The sequence below is a fragment of the Pleurodeles waltl genome, chromosome 7, assembly GCF_031143425.1.
Source record: "Pleurodeles waltl isolate 20211129_DDA chromosome 7, aPleWal1.hap1.20221129, whole genome shotgun sequence".
NCBI classification, from domain to species: domain Eukaryota; kingdom Metazoa; phylum Chordata; class Amphibia; order Caudata; family Salamandridae; genus Pleurodeles; species Pleurodeles waltl.
The window spans coordinates 600,841,555-600,858,305 of record NC_090446.1 but is presented as its reverse complement, the minus strand read 5'-3'; the positions used below and the strand labels follow the sequence as shown (position 1 = coordinate 600,858,305).

At 47.1% G+C, this 16,751-nt stretch overlaps 1 protein-coding gene across 1 annotated transcript in view; it reads left to right on the top strand.

Annotated features, from left to right (window-relative positions):
- Positions 1–16,751, top strand: part of PDLIM7 (PDZ and LIM domain 7) — a 111,628-nt gene that overhangs the window by 52,701 nt on the left and 42,176 nt on the right. Inside the window, exons 6-7 of the mRNA XM_069201692.1 lie at positions 7,924–8,120; positions 15,747–15,989. Coding sequence (XP_069057793.1) covers positions 7,924–8,120; positions 15,747–15,989 — 440 coding nt within the window. The remainder of the gene's footprint in view (positions 1–7,923; positions 8,121–15,746; positions 15,990–16,751) is intronic.

The window sequence follows — 16,751 nt, the reverse complement described above, 5'->3', positions numbered from 1 at the left end:
AGAAAGGGATAGCATCAGTATATCAAAAGCTTGATCAAGAGAGTCTTCTGAAAAGGGTATACACTTTTCTAAGTCTCAAAGAGAAATCTCAAGGGGCAAAGCAGAGAGAAAGATACCTCTCCAGGGGCCCAGCATTCAGGGGCTTTTCATCAGCAAAAGCATCTGCAAACATCAGAACAACATCAGGGCTAAAGAAGATCTCTCTAACCAAAGTGCATCTGGGCACTGTCATATCAAAAGGTCACAAACATTCTGATTTGCCAAAGGTATCAGTCCATGTCACGCTGAAGGGGCATCATCCAATAATAATCGATTACATGACTCCAAGTTGAAACTTTTCTTCCTTTCCCAAGCTTTCCATTTTAGCATCTTCCGTCTGGTTGACTCTACGCAAGTTTGAAACAGATGTAAACAAAATTAGTCCATGATAAGATACATTCTCTATGCTTAAACAATGAGGCTATTCATTAAAATCTAGTCTTCTCATGGAAACGTAGCCTAAAAGAAAGTTAACGTTAGGAAATGAATTAGTATTCTCATGCAATCACAAAATGCAAACTTTGCAGGCCTCGCTTATGCTAAGGCAAGAAATCATTAAATTATATTCAACTAATACATTGTTATAAAACACATGCACTATACACTAAGAATTCAGCATTGAAAACACTACATCAACATGAATAATACATTTCACTTCAAATAAAAATGCTTCGTCAAAGCATTTTAATTATTAAATATAATATGGAAGTGCATTTCTTTCATTTTTTGCACGAATTTTCAAATTCATTAATCATTAGAGATCCAGTATCGTTTTGAAATGCACTATTAGTCTATAGCATAAATAACATTATAATATCAATTTTAACTTAACATGTGACGTAGTCCAAATACCACCTAAGTCGAGCTCTAAAATACAAGCAAATGCACATTTAAATTATGTGTCAGTGCAGCTTCTACGTTTGACTATTAATAGTTTGATTAACATAAGGCATAAACAGTCACAATTTGATGGCCTTTGTGACATGAGGGGTTGTACTATAATTTAGACTACATCAAACTGCACGAGGGTCCTTCTGCAGGGCTTTAAATGGGATGCAAAAAGTGTGTGGAAGGTGTCTGAATGCCCGTTACCTGATTAATTAAGGGTGTGGCTTAACTACGTAAACTACATTTTTGTGAGCCACCTGACTGGTATTTTGGTATAAGGTGAAGTAAAACATGTGAAATATAAACAGGAACTGAATCACTGGCATGGATTATATTAAAGTTTTTTACAGTAATTGTTCAGAAATCAATACATGTTTTACCAGTAAATTAAGAACATGTTTGCAGTGCACAATAGAGACCCATTTCAATGTAATTTTTTAATTACGAGTGTGTCCGAGAACCGGGTGGACCTGACCCACTTAAAGCCTTGACCTTCTGCCTAGCATGCCAGGTCTGAGATGCAAAGCTTGACCTCCAATGTCTCTTAGACTCTTAAAGGAAGCTCTTGTCCAGCAGATGAGGTCTAGCTTAGGGAGGATAACGTGAGATATTTCCCAAAATAAATATCTCTTTAGTAAACACAGTAGAATACAATCAAAAATAGTCTAAAGATCTACAACATTTAGAACAGTGTAAATCGTTTAGTCTATAGCCCTACCAGTTCCAGAAATTTTGAAAAAACAAAGCAAAACTGTTTTGCTGCTCAAGAGTCGGTGAACACAGACAAAATATTGTTTCACCAGAACCCTCAAGTTTCCCAGGTCCGTGCTAGGGTAGCTCATCCAGTCCTCGATTTCCCTTTTGCATTCTGGGTGTTTTAGTCCTAATTTCATAATCTGGGCACCAGAACTACAAAGGGGAAAAAGTGTTCTGAATGAACTACTCACGCATGAAAATGGGAAACTTGAGAGCTCTAGTTTCCCTCAGTCAGCTCTGCTAGCCTATGAGGATTCAGTGCCATGGACAGCCTCAGAGTTATCAATAGTCCTGAACACCTTCAATGACAGAGTTTACAAGCAGTCAATTTGGGTAGGAAGTGGCTGGAGGTGGATAGGGCTCACAAGTATATTTCTAGGGCTAGATCAGTCATGATGCCTCAATCCTGGAACAACTTTTACTGTCCACTTCTGGTTTTATTTTTTATTTTAAATCTTTTTTTCGAATAGTACAACTTCACAAAAATTAAGTCTACATAAGATTTTCATTGTTTCTATTGGCAACGGCTGGATCTTTGCAGTTTATCTGGAGACTCTGACTCTGGGTGAGTTTATGGTCTGAACACAGGACCACTGGGACCAAAAACATCTTGCATCTCAGTACCAGATGACGATCAATGTTTTGTAGTCCCTGGAGGTCATTGGCTGCTTATGTATAATGCAGTTAGGGGCTGATACTTTTACAATCTATCAAAGTCTAATATTTTTACTTTGGATTCGAGCATTGTAGTCCAGTAATTGCTTGAACCTCAAAGTACTAGGTACTGCAGATACCCTGTAGGGAGAGTTAAGGCATTCCGTGACACCTAGGGAGGTGACAACTCTTGCTTCGCTGTTTAAAGTGGCTACCGGGGGCAAGGACAGCTGGCTTAGGTCAGAGCCTCTGAGGAAGCCAAGTTATGATTCTGGAGTGTTGCAGTCAGGGTTTCTGATTATAGGGGGTGGCATCAGTTACTTAACCTCATGTCCGTTTCACCAGTTGCTGGACCCTGCACAACCAGGCTGTGTTGATGGAAGTACTTCAAAATCTGGCTTTGGACTCTAACCTGGTATCCATGTCAAGATGAGAATTTGCCAATCCCAGTGCCATGCTGGGTGCACACTAGAGTATGTGTCCACCCAGTTATCAAAGCGACATAGCCCACCAAGAAGCGTTTCTACTCCAGAGTAGTCCTCTGGCACTCTAGGCCTGAGGGGAACCCTCTTGGCCTCCTCTCAATGATGTATGTCTGCCTTTCCACAGGAAAGTATGATCAGGCAGCCAGGTACATCAGCAGGATCTTTGGTAGATCGCATGAGGTTTATCGGAAACTTTGCGAGGCAGGCAGCATGCAGCTCTGCCATCCAGTAAGTACCAGCACAGGTCCACACAGGTCATTTTTAGTGGCAGAAAATACTGCACCACAGTCTCAAAATGTCCAGTGTATATCCAGTCTCTGCAGGGAACATTAAAGAGGTCCATCTCCGATCTTGATAGGAACTTGTTCAGACGCATATTGACCAGCCAAGGAGGACAGACCGCTTTATCATGTTTTTTTTTCACATTTAGGCATGGTTGGTTCAGCTTTTAGTTGATGCGTGACAGAGCAGCTGTCTACAAACCCATTGCTATCAGTTCTTTAGAATATGCAAGGAGTGGGGTCTGGCTGCACCCAGAGAAGTATGCTTTTCCTCTTATTTAATTGGTGTATTATCCCGCCTCCTATGGAGTGTTGCATCGTGACGCATGAAGGACTATATTACACATCAAAAGTACACTGATTCATCTCACATTAATTTCTTGTAACTCCTAGATGCATTTTATGCAGGAAGCAATCATTCTAATTGTGTTGTTCACTACAGACTTTCTTTAATTTTCAAGTTCGACCTCAGGATGAAAGCCAGACTTAGGGCCTTATTAGGAGTTCGGCAGACGGTTTAGGCAGTCCGGCAAACTTCCGACAGGGAGGTTGCTGCCACAGTGGCTATCTCCCTGCAGGGCCCATTAAGAGTTTTGTGCTAGGTCAGCTGGCGGAAACCTGAGTTTCCACCCACTGGCCTAGCGGGAAACAGCCTACAGCATTGTCTCTAGCTCGTAATCGAGCCAGCGGCAGTGCTGTAAGATTCAGGGTGCACCAGCACCCTCGCAATGTTCACTGTCTGCAAAGCAGTCAATGAACATCGCAATGGTGCTGGCCAGGGGGACCCCATGCACCTGTTCTCCACTAGCCTTTTCTGCCATGAAATGGCTGGTGGAGACCGAGGTCGTAATCCCTAAGGCAGTGCTGCCCTGGTAGATTAGAGCTGCTGCAACTGCCAGACCGCCGGGATCTCCAATTCTGGCACAGCTGGTGGTCCCACCGCGGCCTGAATGCCATAGTCCTAATATGGCACTCAGACTGCCACATTGGCGGCGGTCCCACTGCCATCCGCGAGTCTGGCGGTCAAGTGATCACCAGACTCGTAATTAGGCCCTTAGTTCCTTATCCATGGCTTGTTCTGTAGTGTCGGCTAAGCTTGACATTTCAAAACAAATTTTTGGTCCAGGGAAATACAGAGGTCAAGTAATCAAAACGGCTTCCAACAGCTACAGTACAATACAGCTGATGATCAAGCATGAAAAGCTAGCCCTGCATTAGTATCAGATGATGGGAGGGATCATGTACACTAGAGACGGAGGCATGACAGAAGCGTGCAGGAAACAGGCTGGGGCGTAACACAAGCCTCAGCAGCCTCTGTGGCACTCGGCGGGGGGGGGGGGCTCTCCTTTAGGGTCCCAACCCTTCAGGTGGCCGCCAATCAGGCCAAGTTTAATTGATATCTGTGATACATGGGAGACTCAGGGGCCCCTCATCACATTCTGCAGGTGCTCCCCTCATTTGAATAATCCGTATTTTTTAATGTCTTTCATCTCAAAATCTTTTTCTACAGCTTTGCTTGGATCAGAGAGATACTATTTCCTCTTCTCTCTAATAAAACTGTTTCCCACTGCTTGCCCCGCCTTCCTTATCCTTCCTTCCATTTTTGCTTTGGTGTTGATGGATGACAGGGTGGTGATCCTCCAAACCCTCGTTCTGTTTCTCAATCATTCCCAGACCACTTCTCCTCCGCCCATCCCTCCTTTTTTCCTCAAGTTGTCCTAAATGTGCCCTCTTGTGTTTTTGGCGTTTGCCAATGTAGGAGCTCCCTCATTTACCCAACATTTATTTTCTTCCTTCCCTTTGCTCGCCCTTTCTCCAATGCTCCCTGTCCATCTTTCTATGCTTTCTCTTTGTTTCCCTCCCTCCCTCTCTTTCTTACTCACCCTTTCTTTGAGGTTTCTCTGTCTGGCATTCTACTCCTCCACCTTACCATTTCTATGACGCTTCCCTCCCATCTCATACACTCTGGCCCTGGTCACTGCCCTCTTGGACCAAACTGCCAATTCTTGCATATACGCCTTTTTGTAAAACATAAAAACCACGCAGAAACAAACAGTTTTTATTATGAGCCTGTGGGGCCGAATGTAGGGTGCCGTGAATACCACGGCTGACTGGTCTTGATCCCACTTCATGCCTCTTTCTTCCTGCACTCTACACTTAGGATCTCTTTAGCTCACTCTTGCATGTTTTTTCATCCCTGCTTTCTCTCTTCATCACGGCCTCTTTTTTATTGTTCCCTTTTTTCTTTCTCTTGCTCTGAGTCAAAGTCTGATGATGAAATGTAAGACCCAGTCTCCAAGTCTGATAGCACCTGCAATCAGTGACACAAATTAAGCTCTGTCTGCATGGCCCACCTAAAGCCAGCAGTTCCCTTCCACTCCTTTCTCTGTAGATGTTCCATGCATACCAAAAACACCACAGTAGGAAGGGATTGGGACGTGCTGCAGGAATTTGAGAATCGCAAGTATTGTGGTTACCGGTATGCAGCAGCGAGGAAGGCTGCAGCCCGGAACCAAAACACAAGTGACCGCCAAACAGACAGGAAGGGACAGGGGATAGAGCAGAAAGCCGAGACATAGCCACTTCCCCATAAAGGAGTTAGACGCCAAAACAAAATGCTCTGGGGTGCAGAGGGAGGCCTTGTACAGTTATGATATAATTATGGCAAGAAGGGGCGAGGGACACAGGTGACAAAAAGAAACTCTGAGATGTCGTGGTGGGCAACGGCAGCCTCCACATGTGCACTGCTTTTTCACATTGTCGGTACGATTGTAAGATTGGCAAGGGGAGGTACTGGTATTGGAGCTGTCCCATTTATCAAACGTGTACCTAGTGCCAATGCATCTCAAATACAATCTTATATAGTTCTCACAAAATACTAATGCTCGCTTCTGTTTCACTCCTCGACAGTCACCAAACTCGAAAATGCGGGGAATTGGGCCTTCCCCCCCTATCTGCTGCGGTCCTCGCCATTTAGTACTACTTGTGGATCTGTGGGTCTCATTGAGCTCTTCCATTCGCTAATTACACTTCTCCAGAAAACCCAGGAGAAGTAGAACTTAAACACCCAGTGCAAAATGCTATGCCCTGTGGCCAAAAGACTGGAAGTGAAAGGTGAGGCTCCGGCACAAGCCGATATTGTGTCAGAAGGTTCCTCTACATAGGCCCTCATCTTAGAAAAGTTGAATATTCTAGAGAGGGACCACAGTTGTGCCAATTCTAAATAAGGTCATAAGACTGAACTTTAGGCTTGAGACCAGGATCACAAGGATCAATCTGGGATGGACGGTACCGGGTCAGGTGTGTGAGGAGTATTCCACTGGTGAAGATCTCTTTAGCAGCTTAGCAAGAATTCTGCATTTTCAGAAAGATGAAGACCTATCTTAAGTAGGAGAAAACAGTTATTCCAATGCATTCTGCAGTGCCTAGACTCCTAGGACAAGCCCTCAAAGCAGCAAACAGGAGTCAAAGTCATTGATCCCTTTACACTGGCAAAGTAGGTGTACTTCACCCCAGTGTATTGACCCAAAGCACTGCTTTCCATAGAATGGAAAGAGAGATCTGGGTTCTGCTCAGCGGTAGTCTGACTTCTGAAGGAGATCTGAAAGCAGGCCTGGACTGGTGTTTGGTAATTAAAGAATACACAAATGTTAAGAGATTGTCCAGTGGCAGCACTCTGATGAAGGACCTCCACCCTGCAGATTCTACTTCAGAGATTGTCATTAAAAGTGCTTTTCACATCATTGGTGCCTTACCCACACTTCTGCATCGAGCCTCCTTGTTTTGGGGTAGGATCCGCTAATATAAAATGGCACATTTCCAAATTTGGATTTGTGTGTAATATGAAATTGAACATCTGCGAAATTCACTGGGCCCATTAACGATGAACTGCATGCTGGTCAGTTAATATCACTTGACTTTCATTAATCACTCTCCCTTCTCTTTCACTCTCAGGAATCCCTCCTTTTTCGTTCCATCATACTTCTTCACACCCACTTAAGTGCCTCTCCCTTTCCTACATAGTTACACCCAGGTTGGTGATGCAGCTCTCGTGATGGACGACTCCTGGGGATGGGTGACGGTATGATCACCAGGCAGGCACTCCTGTGTGAACATGGCGTGGCCTGTTAAACTGCTTGAGCCTCTGTGTGGACGATAACTGTCCTTTCAAAGGGGATTAACTGTTCTTTTGGATAGCCTTATAACTCTTCGTCTGGATTTTGGAGAAGCTGGGTCTGAACAGCAGCCAAATTCCCTTTGCACGCACAGATGATTAAGCAGCATCTGACCACAAAATGACTGCCCCGTAAGCCACAATGGGAAGGTGGCTGCTTGAGAGGCACCTGAGGGAATGGTTGAGGCACACCTCGACCTCACTCTAATCATTGATGTCTCATTCATCTAAGGTTATCGTTTGTTACATTGAATTATGTTATGCAATGTCATGCCATGTTGTGTTATGATACCCATATTTGTATAACGCATATATGTTACTGGTGTGTCTCCTAGCGCTGTTGGATCTTCGCATCGGGGTTTGTGTGCGCATCTGGGCTCTAGGCACTGGTGGCCTCATGCAAAGACACAGCACTGCCTCTGAGGCTTGCATGATAGACAAACAGTTGCACACATACCCTGCTTGGAGTTTGACTTTGTGTGGATCTAAACATTGCATGGCGATTTCTGTGCTTACATTATAAGCGAGGTGTACCATTTTGTTTTTTAAGTAACTCACGCCTCAGCCTTGGGATACAGGTTTGCAGCTTGTATTTGACATTTCTGCATGCAGCATGCATTGTGTTTTTGTGTGTTTTCTCCTCCAGGACCAGCTCTCGTTTGACTCTGAAGCACCGAAGTATAACTTTGCCCCCAGTACGGCCCTGAACAAAACTGCACAACCTTTTGGTGCCAGGACGGACCAGGAGAATTCCTCACCGGGCCTGGTGACCAAGCCTGTGATGTACACACCCCCAGCGCCCACCTATGGCGTGAACCCCACGTCTCGGGTGCATCACAACGGGTAGGTCCCAGAGTGTCTCAATAGGGCCGGGCGAAGGTTGGCACTGTAGTCAGAACCGAGTCGGGTGAAGCCCTCTAATCTGAGCACCGACTGGCAGAGACAGACACTTCTGAAGGATGCCACCCACATAAGGCAAGAGGCCGGGCATCACGCTACATAACAGAACCAGAGATAATCCCAAAATGCAGATGGTGATGGGGATGTTCATAATGCCACAAATGCCACACTGGTTCAAAATAGCAAAGAAAAAGGAAGTACCTGCAAGTATTAATAATTAACATTCCAAGCACATTTGCAATAATTAAAACAAAAGAGGCATCTGTTATCAATAGCTAACACCACACGGGCATATATTATCAGTATGCATCTCGGCAAAGATAAGGCTCAACTCTGACCATCTATCCTTCAGTAAATATGTGAAGATGTCCATCTTAAGGTGACATCGCCGCAGCCGTCTCTGTTCCTATCCTTACCACTCTTTAAGATCTAATTTGCCTCGTAAAGCAATTGCTGATTTGCTTGCCGGTAAAGTGCTCGGTGGCCCTCGTGGCTAGGTTTGTGGTATAAAAATTACACAAATAAAAGATGAATAATACATATTACCAAAGGAAATCTAAAATCAGTGAAAGGTGGGACAGAGATCCATCCTCCAAAAACGCAAAATACTTATTAGTTGCATTTTTTTTTCCAAAGAACTGTATCAAAAATAAATAAGGTTATGTATCCAAGATAATGTTGTGCCCCTAACTATAATCAGTAGGAATGATTGTCAGTAGGAAGCAGTAGCCAGTGTCCACCGCAATTTTGTTGGCTCCCAAAAATATTTTTCAAGTAGAGAAGGACAGTTTTTGGTTGATAAGTTTATTCCACATCGGAAATTACTGCCAATAGCAACAAATAGCATAAAATAGCAGGGATTATCAATTAAATAAATTGTGTAAATGAAATCATTGAAAGAAAGCAAAGACAGACATACCACTACTCAAGCATTCCCCAGTACAACACACCGCTTAAGGATACATTTTCCTTCCAGGCAACAATGACAGCTATTAGTGAAGTGCCACTGACTACGTAGAAATACTGGAATTGGAAAGACTTGGGTAAAGCTGAGGTTCCTGTGTGTCCTATAATTCGGACACAGTGCGGTTTTGTCGTGGTTGAGAGCTGGCAGGGCATGGTGTAAGGGTGACCATCTTCTGCTTGCTCCGGGTCTAACACAGAGGTGGAGGTGTTATAAAAACCGTAGTGGAACTGTGCCCAGCGTGGGGGGCGGCTGAGGAGTGTGTTGGGAGAGGAGACCGGCATGCTAGGGGTGTAGGAAGGAGTGGGTAGACCACTACGGGAGTGTAGCAGACCCCAGCAGGGTCGCTTAGAAGACAGCCTTCCTGGACTGTTTGTGAGGGCACGTATGGGTAGTACGCCAATCATGCTGAACGTATTGCATTCTCTAGTTACTTTAATAGGCTTTGGGTCAGCCTCATTCCTCCAGTGACTGCCTTTGCTGTAGAAGCTTCAGCTATTGGCCTGAGACACTGACAATTACGTCTTGGATCAGCCTCATGAGTATTTTAGTCTTAACTGTTTTTCCATTGGCTGTTTGGGTGTGTCCATCTGACTCCATTGGAATGCACGAGGGACTTATTTTACATCAGAACCCAGTGAGTGAGTGACCCGGTTGTACTTCGAATTACTGATAGCAGCATCTGAAAATAGATGTTACAGAAAAAAAGGTTGCTCTGTGTCTGTAGCATCCGTGTTTGCGTTTGGCGGCGTATTAGTATAATAGGTTTGACATTTTTAGACTGGGTGCCCACCGAAGCTGCACAATCAAAGGCCAGACCGGTTGGATTTGCTAATGTTTGTTCGTTTTACTGTCCTTGGTCGAACTAAGTTGCAGGTTAGCTGCCCTCTCCCGCAATAGGACAAGCCAACTTCAAAGAGACAATCAAGTGCCGCTGTGACAGTAGAAGGGGTGGGCTCGCGGGTGACGGTCGGAGGCGTACATTCATTATGCTAAAAAATAAATACTTGAACTGTAGAAAACAAAATGATCAAAACAGTAAAAGCATTGTAAAAATAGTCCATCTGTTTAATAGTAAATGTTAAGGAGCGCCCTGGTTAATTACCGTTCATTGCGACCTTTGCTGTCACTCTGTTCTTGATTCTGGACAGCCCTGACACATGGGGCCTGAACATGGCACGTTCACCTTTTGACAAGTGTCTTTAAAGATATGAAAAGCCAGAGACGCACTTTCGGGTCGTTTCTATATCTCGCTCGCTCGTAAACTATGCAGACAGTACCATCTGGTGGCAAGAGCTTATAAATGTTTTACAATTAAAGTGAGGCCTACTAACCCGGCATGCGTGCCTTTCCCGCCCAGACTTTCATCAACTGTGCATCTCACGGCTCCATTCCTTTGGGTTGGAGAGATGGAGGATGCTGTATTCTCAGGCTTAAACCTGACGTGCGCAGGTCTTGCTTTAATCAAGCATAGGTCACCATATTTGTTTCTTAGGCTACCACACTCGATGCATGGTCAACTTGCTCGCCTCGTTTTCACGCCGGCTCTGTGTGTCTTTACAGAGTAAGGTGGAGTTCGGGAAATATATAAGTAGCAAATAAATAAAAATAGAAGTAAGAAAAGATGAGCGAGAAACATTTTTTTCGTACTGCTCATAGGTAATGGAACTGCTGCTCCCAATTTTTTTTGTGGAAACTGGGAAAAAAATGTATTCGCTGGACCCAGTCAATATCTCGCAGTGTAATAATGAACAGGTTCTGTCGAATACTTAGCCCCTGCGGGCTTCTTTTAATCGGGCCGTTAGTGCAGCGATTCCTTTATATTACCCATCAACCTTAGTAATTAGGGACTCCTTTCCGGGCTGACAACGGAAGTCCAACTCTTAGTAGTTCGTATAATGCAGTAGTCAATCAAACTATCTGCATTTCATTGACAACCTCTTAAGATGTCCTAATAAAGAAAATAATGTTCAAGTAACTTTTTCAGAAGAACGATCGAATTTCCTATGGCATAGGCGACGCCAGTACACTTTATCTCACCCACAAGTTCTACAGTAGCTGACCAGAGTAAACAGTAATATTTCAAGAGCAAGGGGTTTGAAAACAGGTTCCAGGTGCCGTGTGCAGTGTTGCAGGTATCAGGCAGGATCTTTCCAGCAAACCTTCTCGATATCTGCAGACTTGCCTCCAGCTCTGTTCTGTGCTGCCAGTGCTTAATTCGAGCCAGTGGTTGAAGGGGGGGGGGGAGCGGGGGAGGAGGGGGGGGGGGGGTTGGGGGGGGGGCTTCTAGCTCTCTCTTTTGGGATGGCGCATATTTTTCCTCAATGAACCTTGATCCAGAACAAAAAAGTGAAAAACACATAAGGGGAAAAGAAGGAGGAGGGGGAAAATAGCAAAGCAGTGTCAAAGGGAAAAATCGGGGATGAAAAAGAACCCCTATGAGTGAAATGAAGAGGCAGTGAGTGCCCGGTGATGGATTAAAGAAGCAAGAGGTGGAATCCAGAATATTGCTTCTTGTGAGGGGGTGAGCTGTGAAGTGTGTGGAGGCGAGATGTGCTGTGTGTGAGGGATACCGGGATGTGCTCTGGAGTGCCTGCACCTGACAAAGTGAGGAGTGCGGTATGAGACTGGTGGAAGTCTGCTGCACAAATAAAGTGGTGAATTGTGTGGGAGGATGAACGCGCCCCCTCTGTGTCAGGAGTTAAGTTGCGCTTTCTGAAGAGGTAAGCTGTAGTGTTGGAGGAGGTGAGCTGTGTATCGGTTCGGGGTGTGAGCCACTGCATGTGACCTGTGCTGCAGCTTGGTGTGAGATAAAGGGCTTTGTTGTGCATGACTGAGAAGTTAAGCTTTGTGTGAGGGGGCTCTGAATAGAGCAGTGCAGGGTTTAAGGTGGAGAGGAGTGCGTTGTTTGGAGTGCTGTGGGGACAAAAGTGCAGGATTTGAAGTACTCTGAAGAGAGCAGTGCGGTGTTTGAGGTGTTCTGTGGAGAGCAGTGCGGTGTTTGAGGTGTTTTGAGAAGTGCAGTGTTTGGAGTACTCTGTGGAAAGGAGTGCAGTGTTTGAGGTCCTCTGAGGAGAGGAGTACAGTGTTTGGAGGTGTTTTGTGGAGAGGAGTGCAGTGTTTGAGGTCCTCTGAGGAGAGGAGTACAGTGTTTGAGGTGTTCTGTGGAGAGGAGTCGGTGTTTGATGTGTTTTGAGAAGTGCAGTGTTTGGAGTACTCTGTGGAAAGGAGTGCAGTGTTTGAGGTCCTCTGAGGAGAGGAGTACAGTGTTTGGAGGTGTTTTGTGGAGAGGAGTGCATTGCTTGTTGTGTTCTGTGGAGAGGGGTGCACATATTCGAGGTGCCCTGGGGAAATGAGTGCAGAGAGAAGTGCAGTGTGTGATGTGGTTTGAGGAGAAGAGAGCAGAGTGTGATGTGCTTTTTGAAGAGAGGAGTGCAGTGTTTAGGTTGTTTAGAGGGGAGGAATGCAGTGTTTGAGGTGTTCTGGGGAAATGAGTGCAGTGAGTGATGTGCTTTGAGGAGAGGAGTGCAGTGTGTTAGGTGCTTTGAGGAGAGGAGTGCAGTGTTTGATCTGTTTTGAGGAGAGGAGTTAAGTGTTTGTGCTTTTTGGAGAGGAGTACAGTTTGTGATGTGCTTTGAGGACAGGAATGCAGTGTTAAGGGTGTTTTGAGGGGAGCAATGAAGTGTTTGGGGAGCTCTGGGGAAAGGAGTAGAATGTTTGGGGTGTTCTGAGGCGAGGAGTGCAGGGACTGAGGTGTTCTGAGGCGAAGAGTGCAGGGTTTGAGATGCTCTGAGGAGAAGAGTGCAGTGCTCGAGGTGCTCTGAGGAGAAGAGTGCAGTGTTTGAGGTGCTCCGAGGAGAAGAGTGCAGTGCTCGAGGTGCTCTGAGGAGAAGAGTGCAGTGCTCGAGGTGCTCTGAGGAGAAGAGTGCAGTGTTTGAGATGCTCTGAGGAGAAGAGTGCAGTGCTCGAGGTGCTCTGAGGAGAAGAGTGCAGTGTTTGAGGTGCTCCGAGGAGAAGAGTGCAGTGTTTGAGGTGCTCCGAGGAGAAGAGTGCAGTATTTTAGCCGCTGTGTCTTGCTTTGCGGGGGAAAGGCGGCAGTGGAGTGTGTGGAGATGAGCTGTGCTTTATGTGGGGGAGTGAACTTTTCTGTGTGCGAAGCAGTGCTTTCATTGGACAGGTAGCTGAGTACCTGCGCTTCTTCTATTTGAGAGGGACCGTACGTGCACTTCTCAGCACTGGTACAGTACATTTAATGGAAGGGTACCGGCACTTCGCAGAAGCAAGCAGGTACGCTAGAGAGTGAGTGTCTGCCCTCCTGTATTTCCATTTAAAGCACCGGGGAGAGGTGAGGTGTGGTCGGTGGGAGGGTGAGCCGTGCCAGAGGGGTGCCAGTGTGGGGAGAAGGGCCAACGGCTGGTGGTCCCTCGACGTTCGGACCTGTGCAGGAGCTGCCACCTTACGAAGACCCTCTGCGAGATCCCAGCTGCCTGGTGTGTGCTCTGTGGGCAGACCACGTTAGCCCGGGGCGCAAGGCTCGGAAAAGCTGCTATTTGGGCAAAACTTAATTTCAGGGGCTGAAATGGACGGCCTGCTTTTGGTGCCCTATTGGAGAACTCAAGACTCAGCTTAGTGTGCAAGGCATTATGCGGATGTTGGCGCTCAACAAGGGTGGCACTGTACCAACTATCTGTGCCAGCTAGTATGGAGGTTTCTCTGTGTGCTCGGCCTCGGGCAGCTGTTGCTCTGTGTCAGGCAGTCAGAGTTCCTCTCATTGCCAACTAAAATGCAGGTGACACTCTGCAAACGGGATCTTGCACGAGTCGCTCCTTGCCAGGCATTAGGGGCCGCTGTTGCTCTGTACCAGGTGTTCGCAGGTGTCACTCTGGCAGGATTCGGGCATATGTGGCGGTGTGGCAGGCGACGGGTAGGTGTCATGCGGTGCCAGGTGGCATTAGGTAGGTCTCCTCTGTGCCAGGTTACACCAGTGTGTGTCTTTGCGGACCCCCCACCCTGCCTCCTGGAAGAGATACACCGGTTCGAGGCCCCATCGGGAGGGGCATAGGGTGATGTCACGGCGCCCTAGTAGGCATGCAGTAACCTAATGCCAGGCTATATCGGGTGCAGGCTGAAGGGCACCGAGCCGCGGGCTTCGTTACACTTCAGCTACCGACACAGAGGGACGAGGTATGGGGTATGTGCACGGGGGCACGGGTCGGTCGTGTGTGGCATGGGGGTGAGCTGCACGGGAGTATGATCGGCGTGTAAGCATGGGGGGCGGGGAGACTGCACGTGTGTTCTATGCAGGGTCACTCTGTACAGAAATGTCAATTACAGAAGGGCCTGTCTTTCGAAGGCGGGCCTCGAGGCACTGTGTGTGGCTTGTTGGGCACCGTTCACGGGGTAATATTTCCTTTTTGTTTGGTAAAGTGGGGAGCATGGAGCCTGCTGTCACCCCTCGCACCTGTTTACATATTTATTGTTCGAGCCCGGGCCTTGTCTTTGCTTTGAGTACGGGAGGGAGGTTGAGGTCTGCTTGCACCAGCTAGAGCACGATCAATCTGAGCACTGTGTGCCTCCTTGACCCCCCCCTCCCCGCCCCAATTTTACTAATGGTCTTCTGTCTCTCTTTCCTTCTCTCTTTACAGGTGCAGAACCCGTAAGCTTCATTTTATTTTACTCTGCATGCCGTTCCCCTTCCTTTCACGGTCTTATTTATAGCCATCAGTTGAGGGCTCTGCACTTCCACCCCCACCCTCAGGGGCCCTTCTCGATGACGTCGAGCCCAGTATTTTGCGTGCGCCGCATGTTGTTGACATGTCCTATTTTAATGTGCCTACACATATGGTTGTTTAATGAGACTGTTTCACACTGCACAGATATAATCCCCCGAGTTCAGGTTTTGATTCATCAAACGGTGCCATGTACAGTATTAATATATATTTTACAATGTGTTCTTAAATTAGGCCCTGAAGGTGTAATAGGGATTTTAAAGGCATTCAGCACAACTGATTGGAAAGTAGGTGTCGTGGGGGGGGGGGGGGGGGGGGGGGGGGGAAGGCTATGTGGCTGTTATTAGCAGGCTCCTTCTTTCCAGACCTCAGGTGTAGTCACTAACGGGGGCCTCGGAGGCGCCATGTCTGCAGTATCAAGGGCAGGGGTTGGACCTCCTCGGGTAGGAAGGGCAGCTGGCAGAGGTCTCCTTTGATTGGCTGTTGCCCTTGGACATTTACATATGGCTTTGCCCCAGCTTCCTCCCTGCTGCAGTATGAGGGCACTGTCTCGGAAAGGAGGGGATTAGGGTGGCGCCTCTAGAAATAACTCTAACACGGGTGTAATTGCTGTTGCCTTTATCTGTAACACCAGTGCGCAGAATCAGGCATGTTTCGTAGATGTACAAAAGTGCCGTCCACACAGAAATGTAAGGACTTTTTTTGGTGTATGTGATGGGGGGTGAGGGGATCTTCAGTCTGTCGGCTGTTCTTTAGTGGGGAAACTAGTCTCCAAGGTGGTGTGCAGGTTTGCCTGTGAGAGGCCGGGTTTAGGAGTCCGGCAGGCAGCCTTCTCTGTAACCTTAACTTACTGTCTTCTCTCTCTTTTCCTTAATCTTGCTTCCCTTACCCCTTGTCCACTCTGTGTTGCCTCCCGCTACCTTCTGTTCATCCACTCTCCCTCCTGTTCATCCACTCTCCCTCCCTCTCCTGCTCCCTTACCTATATATTCCCCGTCACCTCCCATCTGGATCCCAGTGCGGTTGCGAACCCTCCAGCATTGAAGGCTCAGCCCTCATCCAACGAGGCCTTCCCTGCCCTGACACCTGCAGCCCTTGCCTCATTTTACCTGGACGATAAGTAAGTGAGGGCTGCACCCCCGGGTCTTGCATTGTCTAGTGCCACCTTGCAGCTGCTAGTGTTTTTGATCTGGTGCTGCGAGGAGCACATTTTGCATGGCCTGCTGGATCCTGCAAGCGCAAGCCCAGATGTGATGGTGGCTTCTTGCATGTGCCAAGGAACGTGAAGCTGTTAGGTTAGGGAGTAAGACTGGAACATTGCGGATTCTTGCACAAAAGATATCTGCCTCTAACTTTCAGGATGTGTAGTCACAGTATAGACTATGTAGGAATACTGCCCAGTGTTTTAATCTCTTTTAATCAGGGCTATTGATAGAGACTGGCATACGTTATGCACACAGGTCGCTGATGGTTCTTCAGCATCTTGGAACATAGAGCAAAGCTGTCTGTCGCTCTCCTCGCTTTTGGTGCCGCTCTGGCTGTTGGGTTGCATGGTGCAGTCTCTTGCATGCAGGTAGATAAAGGCACCCAGGCAGGGGCTTGTGCCACAGAGGCTCGTCCCCCAGCACCCTTACTGCTCTCACTGCGTGGCTCATGGTAGAAGATGACATGCACAGGAGCACGGGATACTGAAAATGGTGCCCCCCCCCTTTGGACAGGCGCATTAGCAGCGAAAGGCATTGGGCAGGAATGCTTCTATGTTGGAGACCAGGAGACGGAGAGTAAGAGACTGATACATTGCCTTTGGTGCATAGAGGTTTTGGAAGGGTGTTCCACTAGGTGCTCTGTGAACTTGTGGTACCGTCCACTCTCGTAGACCCGG